Consider the following 21,466-nt stretch of genomic DNA (forward strand, 5'->3'; position numbering starts at 1 on the left):
AATGGGCGCTGCATGTTTGAATCATGCACTTAGATTCTCACAGCCTGTCTGTGCCTCAGGTCCTCAAGTGTCCACATCTTCTCACTGCACCCCACGAGCAAAGTGCACACATCCGTCCATGTCAGAACAGCACGCGTCTGTCTAGAGCCAACCTGCTCATTCCAATCATTGCTTCAACTTTAAAATGAGGACACACACACACACACACACACACACACACACGCAAAGAAAGACCAGAAAATCACAACAGAGGGCCCAGGAATATTTATGTCACATTACTCACTCCTCACGGTGCTTTCAAACTCTGGAGTCTCTAATTAACCAAAGTGACTACAAACAGCTCCATTTTCAGGAACTGAAGTGGGGTTTGCTTGCACAGCCCCATGGTAGGCCCCAGGCTGGGCAGGGACCTATGGCCCCTCCTCTTCCTCAGCCAGCAAGGGTGGGGTGGGAACAGCAGAGGGGCAAGCAGACAGCCCAGCAGCTGCACCCACCTGTCCAAAGGCTCAGAGCAGCTCAGAGCAGGAATCCTTCAGGTGAGTAACTCAGGAGCAGAAACGCACAGTATCTGAACAATTCCTATGAACTCGGGCTCATAGGGAGAATTCAGTGGTATACTCCAACACGGCTTGAAATGAGACTCGTGTGGCACAAACAACACTCCAATTCAGCCTGAAACCCCAGTCGCCAGTACACAGGGCAGAGCACGTGAAGACACAGGGAGTAGCGGCCATCTACACACCAAGGAGAGAGGCCTCAGAAGAAACCTACCAGCACCACGGACCCCAGCACTGTGAGAGAATAAATTCTGGTTTAAACCACATCTGTCATACATGTTAAGTATCCATTACCCAAAATGCTACAGACCCAAAGTGCTTGGGATTTGGGATTTTTACAGATTTTGGACTATTTGCACACACACAATGAGGCATGTCGGAAGTGGACTTCAAGCCTAAACACATTAATTCATTTATGTTTCAAATAGACCTTGTACACACATAGCCTGAAAGAAATTTTGGACATCTTAATACACCCGTGTTTTGATGCAATCCATGAAAATTCCACACTTACAGGCAAGCTTGCCTTGAATAGTTTGGAGCGCCTCCTCAGAACCAGAATTGGTAGACATAGTTAAGCAGTCCCAGTCACAGAAGTGATCATTATCTCAGTCCTGGTTTGAGGACGGTTCTGGAGAAGTGATCACTGTCATCACCTGGGGAGAACAGTCTGGTCAGGATAAGCAAGTCATTTGGGTGGTCTGCCCAGGAGAGCGCTGCTATTCCTTTCCTTGGGGGCACTTTTCTCCATCCCTTTTTGTAAACATGAATCAGTCAGTGTAGTCCTTTCTGGATTCCAAGTGGCTGCAAGGTGAATGACTCAAAGCAAAGCCAGATAGAAAAATGGAGAAAGATGTCACCCTCTTTTTCCTGTTTTTAGGAAGGATTTTCAGCAGAAGCATTAGTACCTGTTACATATACACTGCATAGGCAGGAAAGTGAGCACTCCAGACGTTGCTGGAGGCTGGCTATTGGGACAGCCATTGGAGAGTCATTGGTCAGTGTCTATTAAATTTCAGTTTGATTGCTTGTTCTAGCAGTTTCAATGGCAGAATGACAGATGTGTGAAGCAAAAGAAAGTTAATGTTGTCAGTAGGGCATAGGTTATGGCAACACAACACAAAAAAACCCTCCCCCCACCACCATAGATGCAGGAATGCCGGTAAGAGAGTTTCAGTAAGAAGAGGTGTACCACAGCGTGAACGGAACGGTACAATTTGGGTGAAAATGTAAATGTGCTGGTGCAGTCTGTGATCAGAAGACTTCAAATTCTTTGAATCCCACTGGGAAGAATCCATGGCCGGACACATGGGTGTAAATGGAGTTTATTAAAAGTTAGGGAAGGGAAATACAAAGGGAAGCATGGTGGGTCCAGGTGGAAGCCGAGAGCTTGTTTCTGCTCTTCAGATGCTCTTAAAACCTACGATAACCTATGGGAAGGGGAGAACCAGGTGATTTTCATCCAGTAATCAGTGGGGTGGGGTGCGTGGGTGGTTCCTGGCCAGGTGAGGGTAGGTCCTGAGCCAAAGCCTGATTAATCTAAGATGTAATAATTTTTTTTCCTGAGTCCCAAACTTTCCCTACTTTAGCCTGCCTCTAAAGGGGGTAAAGATTCTTGCTTGTTTGTGTGTGAAAACAGCTCTCAGAGGTAGAGAGTGGCTGGGGGCCAGGAGTGGAGGAAAACTTCTTCCTGTGTACACTTTGGTACTTTTTAAATGTTTGAACTCTGACATTTACTTATTAACTAAACAAATTATTTCCCTTATGAGAAAATTATATCACAAGGTCATTCATAATTTATGTCGAGGTCACTTTAAAAATTAATCGTTCTTGTTAAAATTGTTTTGTTCTGAGAAGCCTACTCTTGGCATTTTTCCTGGGGACCAGGTCCCGTTTGGGACTGGGGGCTTTGGTCCTCCATCTGGGCAGGGGACAGTGTGTGGTCCTCTCCCAGATCAGCTCCTTGGCTTCTAGTGCAGAACTCAGGAGAACAATGTTCCAGGCTTCGTTTTGCCTGGAAACTGTTTGGACTTATTAATTAGGCCAATTTAGCGTCCCCAGGTTACTTCAAGGCATCTCTGGGCGTGGTGTCGGTGAAGCCCACAACACATTGTTTAGTACCTTGAACATTTCACCCTCTCATTTTTATTGTCATGTGAACTGTGAGGTTTGAAGGAACTGGTCTTACTACCATCCTTTCATGGATGGGGGACTCAAAACAGGTCCACTAGTCTCTCCCTGTGCATTGCAAGTCTTCCAATTGCAGTTTCAATGTGCTGTGGCCCCCACCATGTTGGTGCTATGGGAGTTGGGGCAGAGGCACTTCAGTGCATCACTCGCAGGGTATTTAAGGAGCAGTGACTTGATTCTGGTGGGCCTAGTGTTTGGGTAGGTCCCCACCCAGCATGTCCTCCAGGAAGAAACAGAACTGAAATGGGTGGGGCTGGTCTTTTTACACCCTTCCTCTCCAGGAAGGAGGAGGCCTTTGTCATGAGAAGTTGGGACTTTGGCCTTTGAGCTGCAGAGTGAGTTCTTTTGAGTACATGGCCCTGGAGCTATCAGGATGACACAGATGCATCCTACTAGGTCTCCTTTGAAAGGAAAAACAAGTGCAGTTAGAGGGGTATTTTATTTCCTTGGGAGGCAGGTAGTTACCTACCTTGGTAGATTTAGGAAGAGAGCCAAGCAAATAAACTGAGGAGGGTGGGACTTTGGAATGTCCCACGGATGAGGGTGTGGTCACTGTGTCTTGCTGTTTCAGGAAGCAGCATGGTGACACCCAGCCCCTAAGTCAGCAAAAGTTTGCTTCCCAGGGTGTCATTGCACAACTGGCTGCAGGGGACATTCCCTCCTGTGTCCAGAGCTCATCTTGCTCTTAGCACACTCAGTACTCAGAAATAAATGGGATGGATACTGAGTCAAACTGAAGCCAAGGGAGTGGGAGTAGAGATTGAAAGTTCCAAGGCCTCTGAGAAAAACAAAAACACTGAAAAAACAATGTAGGTTTGTTGTGTCATCCAGAAAGAAACTGGTCTTCCCTGGAAGAGTGTATTTCTAGCCATCAGACAAGCAGCTTCTGGAATGCCTAGAAGGAGCAGAACACGCCTTCATCAGGAAGGGCAATGTTAGGGAAGTCTGCAAGGGAATATGTTTATGGAATTAAAGGAAGGTAGTAGAATACTTGTTATGATAGGAAGTTTTCTTGAAATCCAATCCAGGGCCTTATCAAGCCATTTCAAGGCAGGTGCCGTGACTGCATGGCTCTTGAATAAGGACCATGTTTGTGGCTGTAATGTACATCCAAACACATCATCCAAGGCTTTGTGCCTTTCCCCACCCAGCCTGAACTTGCCTTCAGTATATAATATAGCACATTTCAAAGCATGGGAAAGTATTCTACACATATCAAAGCTTGGACTGTCCATTTTGGATTCTTCTTAGAATTAATTCCAGATGGCAGGATTTGGTTTAAGTTTTAAAAGGAATTTATTTTACATGTGCAGTGCATGCACTGGGACCTTCCCAAAGCAAATATACAGCCAGCATAAGCTACCTCCTCTTGGGTTTTGCGGACCACAGCTAATTTGTCCTGAGCTCCAGTGTGCCAGGCACTTTAATTTGCTGGTAAGTGGAAAATACAGAGAAATAAATGTCAAATGAACTCACATTGATAGGTGGTTTTATCTAAGGCAAGGAGGAGGAAGGCAGGTGGATTTTCCTATCTGGGGGAATACAAAAGTACAAAGACCCACACATTCTGTTACTGGTGCTTGGAGTGTTTCAGATATTCCTCAATCCTTTGGGTATGATGTCTGTGATTAGCACACTGTCCCAGGTGCAGTAAAAGAACCACAAAGAGTAGGCAGATAGCATGGAATGATTGAGTAGCAAAGGGAAAGTATACCTGGAGGGATGAGGCGGGAAATTGGATAAGGGCCATCTTTTGTCTTAATGGGGAGGGTTACTGGATGACAGAAATTTGGGGCCCTTTCCTTGTGGTCCCTACTCAAGTGATTTGACAACTTTGCAGTGACTGCCCCAGTGTGGGATGTCATATGCCTGTCTTTGGATCCTCTTTGCCCTTCCCAGCTCAGCACCACCAGTGGAAGGAGTGATCTTGATGTAGGGAGTAGGCTTTCTATTGGCCACCTGGGGTTAGAGGATAAAGTCTTATAGCTTGGGTCACTTCCTTGTTTCTGCTCATTCCTATCCAGCTGCCTACAGTAACAGTTTGAGAAGAGGCTCAATCTTTATCTAACAGTGAGACCCACATGGGGCCTTGGGGAGGGGCCTCTGTGCTTTTTTCTAGAACCAGGACCCAGTGCCCTGACCACTTGGCTTCAGGTTCTCAAACTCGGCTGTGCCTGAGGCTCACCCAGCGAGGTGATTTGAAGCTGTCCTGAAGGGATCACAGAGCCTCAGAGTCCTTTTGCTTTGTTTTGCTTTTCTCAATGAATGTAAAAGCTACCGTGGAGTTTGAGTGGACAGTGAAACATGATTTAGGCACAGTCCTTGGTGTCCATGGGGACTGGCTCCAAGACCCATTTGGATACCCATCTGCAGATGCTCAAGTCCCTTATAGAAGAGAACTCTGGAAGCCTTCAAGAGAGATCTCAGACACTGGTGATGAAAGGACACAGACACTGTCAGACTGGGGGCTGCTTTTCTAGAAAGTTCCCTGAGGGGAGAGACTACGGCAGCTTTTAGGGGTGTTGAAAATTGGGCCTTTCCACATGACGAGTATATCCACAGCTACCTTTGCTGTGCATGCTAGGGAATATACTTCCTTTACCCAGAAGGGCCTGGAGACAGCTGTGCTGCTCAGAACTGCAGGCAAGGGCCCCATGTGCCCTGACCACTTGGCTTCAGGTTCTCAAACTCGGCTGTGCCTGAGGCTCACCCAGTGAGGTGATTTGAAGATGTCAGTGCCCTTGGTCCCTCTTGGAGAGTCTGGCTCGTAGATCTGCAACTCCCCAGCAGAGTTTGCAGCTAGACCCTGGTCAGACCTTCACTGCCCTCCTAGATGCTGAAGGAAGTTTGTAGGTACACTGTGATTTGCTGTGCACTTGTCACTTTGACACACTTTCTTTGCTGGCATATGTTTATAAAACTTTCTGCATACAAAATCATAGCAAGAATATTATCTCCAATTACTTAAAATAATTTGGTTTGTTTTAAAAATAATTCCCTCTTTTGCTTTTGTTTGCATAGGACACTAAGTTGTGGATAATAATGGAATATCTTGGTGGAGGCTCTGCACTGGATCTGGTAAGTATTGTGTCGGATGCGTAACATGTACCTACGCCTTTTCTCCCTCCGTTGTGGCTTGAAAGGTATTCATTTCATCATTTTAAGTTGCACGAAAAAGGAGCCCAACTATTCCTTATATATTTTTGCTTCTCATATATTACTGAAAATTAAGGGTGTGCTTTTGAAACCAGCTTTTCTGTTGTTTTATAGGAAACCAGTGAATTAATTTGTAGGTGCTGTGAAGGATTTTGCCTGAAATTTATCTTGCTTAAGAACAGTTGGTTAACTTATTTTCCAGAACAAGTTTATTAGCTTGCAGAGCTAATAACCATCATGGTTTCATAGTTCAGACTGTAACTTAGCTCCCCAAATCAGCCTGTCACACTTTCATCTTGGAGGTAGGAGAGGTGTGATTATTGAGGTGTGGGGTTAGATGGCAGAGCAGTGGTCAGGCAAGGAGTTGCTTATGTGGCTGCTTTTGCAGCGTGCGTGGTGCTTGTAGATGGACCAGGCCTAGCCCAGTTCTGTCTTCTCTGGATTTGTCTTTGAGGGCTTTTCATGGTGCCAGTGCATATATAAGGTAATGGAAGCTAGGAAGAGGTGCTTTGCTTGTTGTGTAAAATATGGCCTCATGTTGGACTTTATAGAGTGCTCACCAGCTCTTGCAAGCATGACTTACCTCTTGCATCATCCTTGAGATGCAACCACCTCACATGGTTGTGTAGCACTGTTATCTTATCCCCTACCAGGCTTGTAGGTGAGCTGCAGTCCCCTAGACTGGCCGGATCCTTTGTTCCAGCATTAGGTGTACAACTGCCTGAGAGTAGGTTGTTCAGGGTGCCGGACCTGTGGTTTTCACTGCTGGCTTCACAAGAGCTGAAGGAGTTTTGGTAGTTACACCCTACCCAGTTTCTACTCACTAAGGAGTTGATTCACAGTGACAGTAGCACTAGGCAGCTTTCTGGGAAGGTAAATTTCTATAACTTCAGAAAGATAATGTGCCTAATTTAGAAAATTACATACTGCTATAAATCATAAAATTTGGTCAAAATGATAAAAAGGAAGCTTTCAAAAAAAAAGTTAATATGATATAAGCAATGATATTAAGATGGGGAAAAAGCTGCATACATTTTATGGTCTTTTCCATAAATCTACACATTACACAGAAATCTTTTCAGTCTGTTGGGAAATACTCTGGAAACATAGAAAATCGCCTCCTTTTGTGCAGTTAGATTTACAGTTAGTTGAGTATCATTTGTGGCACATAGAGCGTTGTCTACAGGGACTTTTCTTCTGACACGGAGTCCTTCAGAGCTGCACTTCCAGGCTCTAAATGCTTTCGTGTATTCGTTCTCAGAGCTGCAGTCATTTAATTTATTCCATTTGATGTCTGTGCTGCATTAGAAATCATAGTTGGAAGGCAATGTAGAATCCACTTTAAGATTTGCACACAGAGTGAGAGTCCCAGCAAGTCACTTGTCCGCCTTCCACATAAATATCCCTGGCAACAAGAAAAAGTCATTGTTTTTTGAATCCCCCTGGCCTTTCCATGTTACTGGGTCACTCAGAGGCTGGGTGCAGCTAGCAAGATGGAGCTGGACCGTGGACCCCGCTTTGCTAGCCTCAGAGCCCACTGGCTGTCCTGGAGCCAACACTGCCCTTTCCCTGCCTCTGACTTTGTTGTCTCTTTCCCTCATGTTTCCAGTTCTTCCCCCACCCTCTCAAAGAGGCAGATATGGATGTACTTTAATAATGGGAAATAGTAATTGCTTTTCAAACATTGAAAACAAGTAGGGTTATTTTGAGAGGATCTTTTTTCTTCTTCTTTTTTTTTTTTGTGGAATGGGGGTTTGAACTCAGGGCTTCACACTTGGAGGTTCTCTACCACTTGAGCCACACCTCCAGTCCATTTTGCTTTGGTTCTTTGGAGATGGTAGATGGTGTGTGTTTTGCGGGGGCTGGGGGGGTGTCTCATGAACTATTTGCCTAGATTGGCCTTCAACGGTGATCCTCCTGATCTTATCCTCCCAAGTAGTTAGGATTATAGGCCTAAGCCACTAACTCCCTGCTGAGAGGGTCTCGTGTGTTTATAAAAGATTAAGAAAAAAAATAGAATTATGTCATGCATAAAAGAGTGATACTAGGAAGTCGAGGGCTATTTCTTTGAAAAATTAAAACTTTCTTGCTTTTCTTGTCTCTCTAATAGATTTGCTGACAGGTAACTTGGGGAAAGATGACTGTGTATTCTGGTGCTGCATCCATTTGCACTTAAAAAATGCAAAATTGGGATCTAGTATGATAAATAAGGAGACAGTATAGTCCAATAATTAAGAGCAATAAGCATAAGATAGACATGTCTTATTTTGAATGCATACCTGAATGTGCTCAGTCTGTTTTTTTCCATTTAAATGATTAATTGAAACTACATGTTTGTGGAAACCCCAAGGTCACTCTGCGTTCTTTGGGTTACAGTTTAGCATCTACTTGTCAGGAATTTCTTAAGTCCAGTCACCTCCAAGGTGCTGTGACTTAGGGGAATACGACGTGTACTGTGCGACTCAAGCCGTGCCAGTTTCCAGAGGAGAGATTTTGTAGCCTAGTGAGTGAAACTGGTTTTTGTTCAGAAAATATTTGTTGGGTGCCTGCTGCATGTCTGGTGCTGCTCTGGCCATTGGGGTCTGGCAGTGAGCAGAGTGGGTCTTCCCCCTGTCATGGAGCTGGATCCCTTGGCAAGCATGGGCAGGTATATCACATGTTAGAAGGAATACAAGGCAAAGAAAGCAGGTGGAGGGGTTGGCGAGAGTTGGGTGAGGATTGGCAGGAGGGCCTGAGACTGAAAGGTTTTAGCTGATTAAAAGACAAGACAGCCTTGGAATCCAATTAAGAAGGAACTTGCTTGGTAAGTCGGTCACCTACCTAACAGGTACAGGTGTTTGACAAACTGAAAAATGAACACACAACATGACTTTGAAAGAATGAGATTGCAGTTCCTAACATTTAGGGTGAGCTGTTCTGGAGGCTCCAAGCAGTGTACAAGGTAGAAATTGATTTCTGTCCGGCACATGAGGTCACCCACAGTCTCCCCACAGTCTTCAGCCTTTGTCCTCTCCAACTGCCAGTGTTTCAGGGCCAGAACCAGGAGGGAGCATGTATTCCATCTGCTCATCTTCCACGGTGGGGACTGAGTTACACGGCCACATGTTGCTGCTTCAGAGCCTGAGGACCATATGCCTGGCCGATGATGGTCTGTACGGCAGAGGAAGAAGGGGGAGAGGGGAGAATTAGAAGTCACCCCTAGATAGGATGTAGTACGCATTTTTTTTCCCCCTGTCAGTCTTTGTTATAAATGCTTGCTTTAAGGACTGGGTTTGATGGCACAAATCTGTTATAACAGCACTTGGGAGGCTAAGGCAAGATGAAGCCAGCCTGGGCTATGTAGTGAGACCCTATCTCACCCCACCAAAAAAAAGTCTTTAGAAAGTTCACAATCCTTTTAGTGATTGAGTCCTCCATGTTTATCCTGTGTAGAAATTGTGACAACGGAGAATGCTAGTATGTGACTTGGAGGACTCAGCTCAGCCTGGTCAGACCCACTCGTGAGGAAGAAGTTTATGGTGTAGAGAATCGCTGAATACCTTTTACAGTGGGTTTGACACTGTGTTCATCAGGGTTCTTCAGAGAGAAAAAGGCATAGGGGATGGCTGCATGGATGGAGGGATTTGTTAGGGGAATCGCTCCTGTAATTATTGAGGCTGAGATGTTCTGGTCTGCACACTGGGAGAACTAGGGAATTTGGTAGTGTGGCTCAGCCCAAAGGCCAAAATAATTGGGGTGTGGGAGCAGGGTGGAGCTGGTGCAAGTCCCTGAATCCAATGCCAGAGAACCTGGAGTTCTGATGTAAGGGTAAGAGAAGGGTGTCCCACTGCTAGAGGAGAGAGGGAGGGAGAGAGAATGACAATGACAATGTAGGATGACTGTGCTCTCCTTAGTCTACTAATTCAAATGCCAGCCCCTTCTGGAAATACCCTCACAGACACACATAGACACTGTGCTTTACTAGATATCTTGACACCTGAAACTGACCATCATGAATACCAAAAAGGCTTTTACTCCACACAGATAGAATCTGTTTTCTTATCCTCCTTTTCTGCCCCTTGTAGACATGTAAACCAGTGATGGGTGGAGTTCAAGCCAGATTCAATCTTAATTGTCTAGTGGGGAGACTGCCAGTTAGTTTTTCCTCAGCTGCCTTCCTGATCTCAGGGTACTGACACCAGGATGCTCAGCCGTTTCTGTCCAGGAACTCGATCACAGAAGGAGGGACTGATGAGGTAAGCCCATGTGGCTGGTTGATTGGGGAAAGTCTTGCTGTGGACCCAGACTCTGAACTGTGACTTTTGAATGACTGGATCCATTTCCTGTGCTCTGGTATTGGGAACAGGAGCAAAGGAACCAGCATCTCCGCACTCTTTTTTCCTCAGAGGATGAGAACAGTGTGTTTTTCTTATTTTGCAAACTAAACTCACATTTCATGAGCACTGAAGAATAGATAGGGAAGCAAGCTGACTCGTCATGAGGCAGGGGTCCAGACTGTCTCTGGAACATAGTGGCTTTGCTGTTTCTTGAAATTGAGACTTTGTGTCAAATAACTTTGGGAAAAGTTAGTGTGCATCGTGCTGTCCTAGTCTGAGAGTCTGAAGACAGTACCTTTGGGAATAATTCCTGGCAAGCCAGCAGTCGCCAGCATTTTGACTTTCTCCGAAGGGATCACATGAAAGCTAACCAAAGGCCAGTGGCACCTTCTCTTCCTCGTGTTCTGAATGGGCTAAAGCCAGGCGACAGCTTGACCCCCATATATCCTGCTGCCAGACAAGCCAGATCTCCAAGGCCTGAGTGTTAGGAGAGGCAGCCCTGATCATGGCCTCCAACCTTTGGGGGCTATAGTGTAGACTGGGTGGGCCTCTGAGATGAACTGGAAAGCAGGGCTCCACAAGCCTCTCCAGGTGTCACACAGGACATGTAGTGAAGGCGTCTTGCAAGGAATGCCCCACGTTTCCTCTCTTTTTGGGGTAGAGCACACTCATCCTTGTACAGCTGAGTGGACACCACTGGGCTGTGTCTTCCACCTAGCCAAGGCCTGAGTTTGGGTTACCATGACATTGACTGTCAAGTTGGAAAGTGCGGAGGAGAAACGAGTCAGTCTTGTGGGAGCTGCCTGCTCTGCTCTTGGGTTTTTAGGGAGTGTTAGCTTGCTTTCCTGGTAGAACTTAGGCGTTTACAAGTTGTGGTCGAGTTCCCTGCTCCACAGGTGATGGTGGACACACTGTCTGATCTGACCTCCTTCATCTGCCTAGTTTTTCCTTGTAAATGGGGACAGGTATGCGTGACATTTCTTCCTCACATCTGCATAGATGAACGGATAGGGAAGAGCCAGTAGTAACAACTCCTTTGAGTTTCTCAGAATGAAAGTTTTTCAGAGACAATTATTTCCTCATTAGGGATAATTAATTTTTATTCTGTATGCATCCTATAACAAATCCCAAGTATTGGGAGTTGAGCTTTCAGCTGTGTCCCCATGCAGATGCAAAACATTCTGGTGCAGAGGCAGAGGCAGCCCCAGGAAGCAGTGGGCTCCTCGCCTCCCCCTTCTCACAGCTTGTGTTTTTGTTACGGGGATGCCTTTTCTGGTAAGGTGACCACATACATTAGGGTGGGTACTGATTGCACTGGGAGTGTCTGGGCTTTTTTTTTTTTTTTTCTGGACTGTGCAGCCCTGCCTATGTCCTATCCTGTCATGTCAAGGGGTGAGCCTCGCAGGTCAGCTCAATTTGTGGGCCACAGGTGTAACTGACTGGGGCTTTCTCATTGGTTCCACTGATCTTGGCTGGCCTTGAATTCAGCAAGGCTGTTTTCTCTGCGTCTTTCCTTTTTAGGGTGCTTTAATAGATTTAATTGTTTAGGCAAAATAGCTTTTAAGTGAAAGTGTTTTTTAGTTTTTATTATCCTTGTCTACTTAACCTGAATATTATCTCTCATCTCAAGTTATGTGTAAGACAATCACTGATGTTAATAGTCATTTTTTTCTTGTTAGTTAGAACCTGGCCCTTTAGACGAAACTCAGATTGCTACCATACTAAGAGAAATACTGAAAGGACTCGATTATCTGCATTCAGAGAAGAAAATCCATAGAGACATTAAAGGTAAGAGCTTCTTGTTTTCATTCCTTTGAAACACCTGAAGAGGCAGAGCCTCTGTGTGTGTTGGTTGGTTGGTGGGTGGGGGTTGTGATGAGAAGTGAAGCCCTGGGCCTGGTCTTGTCAGGCACTCAGGCTGGCCGGCAGAGAATGCACCTGCTCTCCTGGTGACCAGGAATGGAGTAGTGCAGTCAATGATGACGGGCTTCCTTGGTTCTTTCTCAGCGGCCAACGTTCTGCTGTCTGAACACGGAGAGGTGAAGCTGGCTGATTTTGGAGTGGCTGGCCAGCTGACAGACACCCAGATAAAAAGGAACACCTTCGTGGGCACCCCTTTCTGGATGGCACCCGAGGTCATCAAGCAGTCAGCCTATGACTCCAAGGTAAGAGGCAGCACTCGGGCTTACTGCGTCCAAAGGCTCTCTACTTTTGTTTTGCAACCTTCAGCTGCCCTGGCTGGTGCACTCGGGTAGGTCTTGAAGGTAATTCTGTGACCTTGGATACCGTCCGTTCTCCTCTCTCTGCTGCGGCATTGACACCTTGTTCATCCACCAGTTACTGTGGGTTTTAGCTCAGTATTTGATAGGGTGGGGATACAAGGATCTTGTGTGAAGGAGGGTGTGGCACAGGAGGACCATGGTGTGAGGATGGGCACAGGTACACCCTCTGAGACACTGAGCACTGCCATATGGAAAGGGCATAGAGAAGAGACGGGAGAGGCTTCAGAAATGCCACCGCAGATGGGAGTGACAATGCTCTCAGTGACTGCTGTGGTCCTTCCTACCATGTTATCTTCAGTCCTCAACCATCCTAATCCCCAGAGACTCCTTAGCAACTTGAGACAAAATTCTAAAATCCAGCTTTTCCTCCTCAGGTTATACTCCTTAGCCTTTTCTGTATTTTCGTAAACTTTGTATGGACCAAAGTCCTCGGGACTCCTTGTCCCGTTTCTCTGGTTTCCGTCTGTCCTTCTCTGTGGCCTATGCATGGTAAAAACGCATGATCCACAATTGCCTTTCCTGAGCTTAAAAACTTGTAAGCAAACAGTATTAAATGAGATATGTTTACTTGTAAGCAAACAGTATTAAATGAGTCAAACATTGTGCCTTTGACTTTTTTTTAATTAAAAAGGTTATTTTTGAGACAGGGTCTCACTGTGTGGCCTTGGCTGGCCTTAGCTAGTGCCATTGCTTTCTAAGCCTCCCAAATACTGTGTTTGTAGGAGAGAGTCACCAAGCCCGGCTTATGTCTTTATTTTAATTTTAATTTATTATTTTTTGATAGTACTGGGGCTTGATCTCAGGGCCTCATCCTTATTAGGCAGACTTGAGCCATACCCCCAGCCCTTTTTGGCTTTGTATTCTGGATGAGGTCTTGAGGTTTTGTCCTGGCTCTCTACATGTATGTCCTGCCTAGCTTGAATTACAGGAGTGTACCATCATGTCCATCTTGTGGGTTGTGATGGGGTCTTGTGCTATCTTTGCCTAGGCTGGCCTGGAACTGCAATCCTGATTTCTGTTTCCACACTAGCTAGGATAACAGGTGTGGACCTAGCTTGTATCTTTTTAAAAATGGAAACCGCCTCCACCTTGTTAAACAAAGCATGGAGCTGGGGTGGGGGGTGGGTAACTTTCCTTTAGGACCTAGGGACACCATTGTAATCTGTCTGCCATCACTGCATGTTGATGTGGCTAAAGGTGCCGGTGTCCTTGGTTCTGGCTTAGGAGGGGTGAACCTGTCTGCCTCAGTGTTAAATTTCAGTGGTGGCCATGACTTCTGTAGGCACTCCAGTGGCGTGAGGATCCAGTGTGCAATGTTCCTGGCTATCTTGGGGACCTGTGTGCATTGCTCATGGGTGCCTTTGCCCTGTGGATGACGGGTTACCTCCATGGCTACTTCTCTTCTCTGGAGCAACTTTTGTTGTTGGGTCATGTCATTTTTGACTTGAAGGGGATGTAGGTTTCATTCTCTTCATGTATCAAGGTTCATATGTCTGGGCTTTGATAGGGAGAGACTGGACAAGTTCTTAACTCACCACCTGGAGTGTTCTCGTTTTTTGTAGTGTATTAGCTGATCAACCATGCCCAATGTGACCTGGGACTCAGGTTGTATATTTTCAGTTCTGCCCTTTGCTGTTCACTTTGGAATTTTTTTTTAACAGCTGCCCTTTGAGACTTTCTTCCTGGTGTGGGGCCTCTCTGGGCGATTGTGGAAGGTGCTCTGAGCTCCAAGAGGCTTTGCCACTCCCCTTCCTGGAGCTCCTGTCTGGAACAGAAGGCTCTTTGTGACTATGGATGTGGTCACAATCATAATCACACTTGTTTGTGAGGAGATAGCATGAGAAAATGTGTGCCCCTCTTCCCCAGGCTTTTAGTACTTGATCTTTTACTCTGACTAGTCAGAAACCAGTTCTTTTGTTTGCTTGGATCATGCGCAACGGTTCTTAAGTGAGTCCAGGTGTGAACACGTGTTGTGTGGAACACGTATTGTGTGGAATGGACCGTCAGGTTTTCTGGCTTAGGAGCACGCTTGTGCACATGAAGTGTGGTCAGTGTTGAGGTTTTCAGAATGCGGCAGAGACTGGCAGCTTTTTCCTTGTGGCTGTCCTCCTGGGACTGGTGTGCTTGCCAGGGCCGATGCTCCTCCGGATGCTCTGCAGCTGCAGGGGCAGCTGTGCTCTCTGGGAACCAGACTTCTTCAGCATCCTTCACTGCCCCACCATACGTCCTGTGTACATGTGGAGGCAGCCTCCCCCATTGGGATCTGCTTCATAGGGACGGGGATCTCCGACGCAGGGCCCAAAACTTCTGTCCTGGTAGTTCTGAGCACACGTACTCAGCAGCTTCTCCTCAGTGCCTGCGTCAAGTCATCCACCTGCCTCACGGTGTCTTCTCGCTGCACTGGAGGGAGAGAGCACTTTTGTTTGCTGAAGACATCTGAAACCCTGCTTGCCATGATAACCTCCCTGCAGCTTTGCGTCTGTGACTCTGGTAGGTTGTCTGGGCTGCCCAGTTGCTCCCAAATTCGCTTGCATGTACAGGGCCTCTCATATCAGCCTCAGGGCTTTTTGTTTGTTTGTTTTGGCGGTATTGGGGTTTGAACTCAAGGACTCCTAAAGTAGCTGGGATTACAGTCATGAACCACCGGTACCCAGCTGTTAGTTTGTTTTGAAACTGGGTCAAATTATATCTGTAGCCAAGCCTGGTCCTGAGCTCTCCATCCAACTGTCTTAGTCTCCTGAGTGCTGGGATTATAGGCATGCACCACCACGCCAGGCTTCAATCTCAGTTAAGAATCTAAGTATAGCAGTACTAAGTCCTGTTGCCCATGTGCCTTAAGAACCTCTGTCGTTATTACTATTTTGAAGGTGACTTGGGGAAGGTTTGCTTGTTTTTTAAAGAGCATAAGCTGTATTATGTCTTTAGATCTGAAGCCAGCTTGCCTTATCTCACACAATACTGTGAGGATTTGGGATGTTATTGTATGTTCTGTTCCTGCTGCTGCTGGGGGAGTCCTTGGCTGTCAGGAACAGATGAGGTCACTCACGTAGCTGTCCTACGTGGAAGTGGCCACGTAGGGAAAGATCTGCCCACAGATTTTAACACCTGCCTCTTCAGAGCATCTGCCCTTTCAGCTTTTGACGTGTCTCTTTGTTTTGGGCAACACTAGGGTTTTGAACTTAGGATCTTACCCTAGCTGGGCAGGTGCTCTTACTGTTTGAGCCAATCCGCTAGCCCTTGACTTGTTTTATATTAAAAACCATTGTTAGGGAGTCTTTACTCCCATTTCCTGTGTGAGGCACAGGAAATGCTTCTCTCTCTTTTGCTTCCCCCCTGTTCCTCTCCTAATAAACTTCACTGTTACTTTACAAAATAAATAAATACATAAACCCCAAACAATTAGGGGCTGGTGGAGTGGCTCAGTGGCAGAGCAACTGCCTAGCAAGTGTGAGGCCCTGAGTTCAAACCCCAGTACAATACCCCCCAACTCCTCCAAAAAAACCCCACCAAACGAACAAACAATAAAACGAAAAACAAACCACTGTCAGCCAGGAGTGGTGGCTCATACCTGTAGTAAACTCAGCTACTTGGGAGACGGGGATAGGAGGACTGTAGTTCAAGGCCAGCCTAGGCAAAAAGTTAGCAAGACCCCATCCCAAAAAAACAAGCTGGATGGGTGGCACATGGCTATAATCCTAGCTATTACAAGGGAGGTGTAGGTAGGAGATCATCATCTGAGGCTGGCCTTGGGCAAAGAACAGGAAAACATATCAGAAAAGTAAAGCAGAAAGGGCTGTGGGTGTGGCTCAGGTGGAGGCCCTGTGTTTAAAATCCCAGCACTATGTGTTATGACTTAATGTGGATTTGTGTTTATACAAATTTTATTTGTATGATTTCATGTTAAACCTCAAATAAATGCTTCCTTATGTGCAAATAAAATAAAATAAAATAAAATAAAACCCCAGCACTACCAAAACAAGCAAACAGAAGAACCACCATGGACTGCTGTCAGCAGTGTCTTAACATCTAATTCGTTTCGCACATAGCAGAAAGATGGATCCCTTACTATTCCTCAGTTTCCCTTGCTTCAGAAGACGACTGTCCTTTTCATGTTCAGGTGCACATTCTAAGTTAGATGAAGTAATAGACAAACTCAGTTATATTCATTAAGGTTCTCTACCAGCACCATGTTGTTGATGCTACATGAAGCGAATGGACTAAAGAACTTAACGTTCTTAGGAGGCTGACTGAGAAACACTGCTGGTGAGTGTTTGGGGCGGTGCCTACCTGCCCTCTCCAAATCTCACATTTATTTCGATTCCTGTAAGTGGAATTAATTTTTTAACAAGCTTGGATATTTTTGTAGCTTTAGATTCATCTGCCACATTGCTTGGAATTTATATTTGTGCCAGTCTGGGTGTCCAGGTTTGCCAGTAGGATGATGGATGACTACAGGCAGAAAGATCACATGAGGCCCTGCAGTCCTGGGTAGAGGACGACTCTGAACCAGGAGCTAGGAGCCACACACCTGGTGCCTGGCTGGGTTTAGGATGGTCCATAGGGGAGTCCTGAGGGACTGGGTGACCCTCGGGCTCTTGGCTAGATTGCCTAGAGGATGGCCCACACTTTGTCTTGCTGGAACTGCTTGGGCCTCTCTCCTGGGGAAGCCAGAATGAGCCAAGCATGGGCCGGTCTGGGTCGGGTTGAGTTTGCCAGGCCATCATCTCCTCATGAGCAATGGCACAGGGGAGCAGGGTCCAGCGCCTTTCCAACTTGCTGCTTGCTGCTGCTTGGACACCACCACACCCAAAGCAAGTCGTCAGGCCTCTGCTTTGTGAGTGCACACCCATCTCTGACAGCCCAAGCAGAGACTATCATCCACCAGGCCTTCCAGTTGTGGGCTGTGCTGAACTGGTTGTGAGATAATTGGAGGTCTGGAGGTACATCGTCAAATTACGTGGACAGAGGCCCTGGGTCTGTGTGGCCAGCTTTAATGGAACTGAGAGGGCCGGTGTAGGCAGGAGGAGCCTGTGGGTAAAGAACCATTGTCCTGTGAGAGTCAGATCTGCTACCTGCATTTTCCTGCCACTCCTTCTCCCTTCTTGTGTGGCTGCCTCAAGCTCTTCTGCCACCCTCACGGTTCTGGATGCTTCCCTGCCCGCTGTACCTGTGCACTTGGTCCTCCTCCTGGGGCCGGCACTGGAGTAAACCACATTTCTGACTATTTTAAAACTAGTGCACATGTAAAATAAGTCAGGCCTTGTTGAAGAGAGTTGAGAGAGAAGGAAAATAGGAACATTATTCCTAATACCAGTTCTTCTAGAGTGATCCCTTTAGCGTAAGATTTTAGTATGAAGAATTTAGAGTATGTCTTGGCAGCAGCTGTTCTATCCTTCTGAGAACAGGAGAATTAGACTATGTGGTAGGCCTTGGTCCTACGGATTGCTGGGCTAGGGTTGCTAGTAAGGATATCTGGTGTTTACAGGGTTGCAGGAACCTGGCAAGGGAGTTCTCTCCAGGTTGTTAGAGGTCAAACACTGTCTAGTCTTTGGCCGCCTAAGCAAGACTCCAGCCTTTGCACTTTTTTGCTGTGCAGTGAGCATGAGGGAGATATATCATGTTCTAACTTCAGATCTTGGAGTGCTGATGGATTCCCAGTGTACAGTGACAAGAGCAGAAGTATCACCCCAGTTCTCCGAGTTGGCTTTGTCAGCCTACTTCATTCTATTTCATTTTCAGCTCTGTGCTGTTCCCTGGGGATGATATCAGCTCCTGACAGTGTCTCATTGACACTAAGTTCCCTAAGACTGCCCCACTTTTTTCTTACAGTATATGTTCAAGAATCCACCATCTGCCTAAACCAGTCAGTGCATATCGAGCAGCTGAGCTCTGGGTGCCTGGTGTGGGGGCTACCTGGTTACTGCCAACATTTAGTCTTACAAGCCTCTAGATTGAGTCACTTTGTAGGATCTTTGACAGGAAGTGCAGGAGCTAGAGAAACACATGAAATCCCCCCAGGAAGAAACCACAGAGAAAATCAGAATTTAAGACCTCTTTCTTCTTCAAGTTGATTGGGGAGATTGGCACATGGATTGTTCTAGATTAAAAGAGCCTTGGACAACTGAACCATCAGTATGTGGACCTTGTTTGAATTCTGGTTCAGATAAACCAACTATGGAGATTTTTTTTGAATAGTTGAGAAAACTTATTAAACAAATATTAAACAATTACAGATAGTCCTCTGTCAGCCCTTTGTATGTTGAAAATAAAGCCAGTTGAAAATGCACTGATTACACCTAACTGAACATCCTAGCTTAGCACAGCCCCCTCTAGAGTGCAGGTCTTTTTCCCCTTTGGTATTGGGACTGACTGGAGGGAGCTGTGACAGCTACCTCTGTACAGCATCAGGAGAGAGACTCACTGCATGTCGCCAGCCCAGAAAAAGATCCACATTCAAAATTCAGCGCATGGGCTTTACTGAACCTGCGCCATTGCAGAGTTGAACCATTGTGAGCTGAGGACTACTTTAATCACTAATTTTAGGTGTTGCCACACAGCAAGAAGTACTGATGTTAGTGTACTGAAGTACTGGGGGAGAAGGGTCAGGATTGTGGATTTATTTATTTATTTTATTTGCTTGCAGTACTGAGGTTTGAACTCAGGGCCGACACCTTGAGCCACTCCACCAGTCCTTTTTTTGTGATGGGATTTTTCGAAATAGGATCTTGTGGACTATTTGCCCAGCGCTGGCAGTCCTTCTGATCTCTGCCTCCTGAGCAGCTGGGGTTATAGGTGTGAGCCACTGGTGCTTGGTGCATGACGACTTTTTAAAAATGTACTGTGGCAACAAACACAAAGCTGAAATAGAAAAAAGTTAATGATTAGTAAATTTGATGTATGGGTGCACTGTATTTTCCACTTTTGTGATAGCCGAATGTATTCATAATAAACATTTGTTTTAACTTCTGGGCATTGTGGTAGCAAGTTGCATGACCACCTCTCACAGTCCACATGAGGAAACAAGGCTCAGGGAAGCTGTTTGTCTGTCACAGGACTCTTGACTGTAGAGCTGGCATTTGAACCCAAGTCTCTAGAGATCAAGGTACCCACTTGACTTCAGGGCTGTGCCTGGTGCTAAGCATTGCTTGAGGAAGTGACTCATGGGCATACTCGGCTCCTTCCTGTGCCAGTGGTTCTAGTAGCTGCCATAGGGGCTGTTGAAGCAGTCTTTGTGGAGAGTGGAAGCTATTTGCTATAGCACTTCTTCCTCTTGTGAATCATACCAAGGCCTTGTGTTTCTTGTCATCAGTCAAAAGTGATCATCCTTTTGGAGATCATATAAGTACATTGAGAGCTGTGTTACCTTTCCTTAAGTGTGTATTTGAAGGTGTCCCTGCTCTGTGACTCAAAAGTGCTTTTGTCATTATAGGCAGACATCTGGTCCCTGGGCATCACGGCTATAGAACTGGCGAAAGGGGAGCCTCCTCATTCCGAGCTGCACCCCATGAAGGTTTTGTTCCTCATTCCAAAGAACAATCCCCCAACGCTGGAGGGGAACTATAGCAAACCCCTCAAGGAGTTCGTGGAGGCCTGCCTGAACAAGGAGCCAAGCTTTGTGAGTTTGCGTCTCTGCCTGGGCAACTTGGCTTGATCTGGATCCACCATCGGGCCTTCCTCAGGCACCACTCTCTGCTGCCGTTGTCATCCCATCCTCTCAATATCTTCTTTTATTGAGATGAGTTTGATACTTTTAAGTTGCAAATATGTCTTTATTATTATTTTACTTTTTAAGGATTAAAGACCTACTTATTTTTGTGGGGCAAGGGGTGTTACAGGAATTTGAACTCGGAACCTTGAGCTTGCCAGGCAAGCTCTTTACCACTTGAGCCATGCCTCTGGCCCAAGATCTACTTATTTTATTTTAGGTTTTCTAGAATCTTATGCTTCCTTGAGTCTAAAGAATATTCACATTATTATATGTGAAGTCATAAACTTTTAATATTTACAGAGGAAGATCAGGCTGTAAATGATAAAGCTATTTTTAATAAGGCAAAGGCTAGCTTGAAAAATAATTGTGTTCAGTTTCTAGGTAGAATGTGCTCAGAAACAAGACAAGTAAGAGCTAAACGAGCCACCTATTTTCTCCTCCTCCTCCTCCTCCTCCCTCTCTGTTTAATCAACTGTAGCAGAACCCATAGCGTTGAGGACTATGTGGCTTTCCCTCATCTTTCTCTCGGAATCAGGGCGTGTTTTGCTTTTGCATGTAGCACCCCATGTCTGTTTCATAGCTGAGTTTTATAGGAGAGTTGGCTGAGGGCCACACTGACATTGCCTCCAACCCCGACCCTCCCAATTAACTCTTATCTGAGTTTGGGAGATGAGGGATGGCTTTTATAAGAGCACGTGCTTTCCTAATATGGTGCCAGTTCTGGCGAAGGCGTTCACCAGGTCAGAGCATGGCGGGCTGAGGTGCAGGCCAGTACTGGGTTACTGCATCAGGTAGTGGTGGGCAGTGATCCGCATGCTGGTGACTAGAGCTCTGAATTTTATATCATAATGTTTGCTCCAGGCACAGCACCCAAGAAGAGAGACCCACGTGCATGCACATTTTTCCCGTAAAGCACATGTCTAGTACTGGCCTATTCCTAGGACACACCTTCCACCCCTGGCTTGGTCCTGAACCTGTGGAGGGGAGGAAGGCATGAGCATCTATGGAATGCTGGAGTATGTCAGTAGACAGTGAGGCAGGGATGTTCCCAGTGCCCCGGTTCTCACAGGTTTGAGTGTGGGCAACCTTCTGGAACTTGCTAAGAAAGCCTTAGTCATTTGGCATAGGTGGGAGCTAGGTCTGACTGGCCAGCATCTCTGTTCCTTCTGCCTATCCTGGCTGGGGCACCCTGGGGTTCTTGGGGGGCTTGCTCAGCTGCAGGTTTGCTGCCCTTGAGCGTAAAGCCGGTGGCTGAGT

At 46.2% G+C, this 21,466-nt stretch overlaps 1 protein-coding gene across 2 annotated transcripts in view; it reads left to right on the plus strand.

Annotated features, from left to right (window-relative positions):
• Positions 1–21,466, plus strand: part of Stk24 (serine/threonine kinase 24) — a 93,135-nt gene that overhangs the window by 62,543 nt on the left and 9,126 nt on the right. For both annotated transcript variants that reach the window (XM_020183307.2, XM_074043104.1), the window contains exons 3-6: positions 5,769–5,825; positions 11,899–12,007; positions 12,227–12,384; positions 19,931–20,116. In XM_020183307.2, coding sequence (XP_020038896.1) covers positions 5,769–5,825; positions 11,899–12,007; positions 12,227–12,384; positions 19,931–20,116 — 510 coding nt within the window. The remainder of the gene's footprint in view (positions 1–5,768; positions 5,826–11,898; positions 12,008–12,226; positions 12,385–19,930; positions 20,117–21,466) is intronic.

The sequence above is a fragment of the Castor canadensis genome, chromosome 10, assembly GCF_047511655.1.
Source record: "Castor canadensis chromosome 10, mCasCan1.hap1v2, whole genome shotgun sequence".
Taxonomy (NCBI): domain Eukaryota; kingdom Metazoa; phylum Chordata; class Mammalia; order Rodentia; family Castoridae; genus Castor; species Castor canadensis.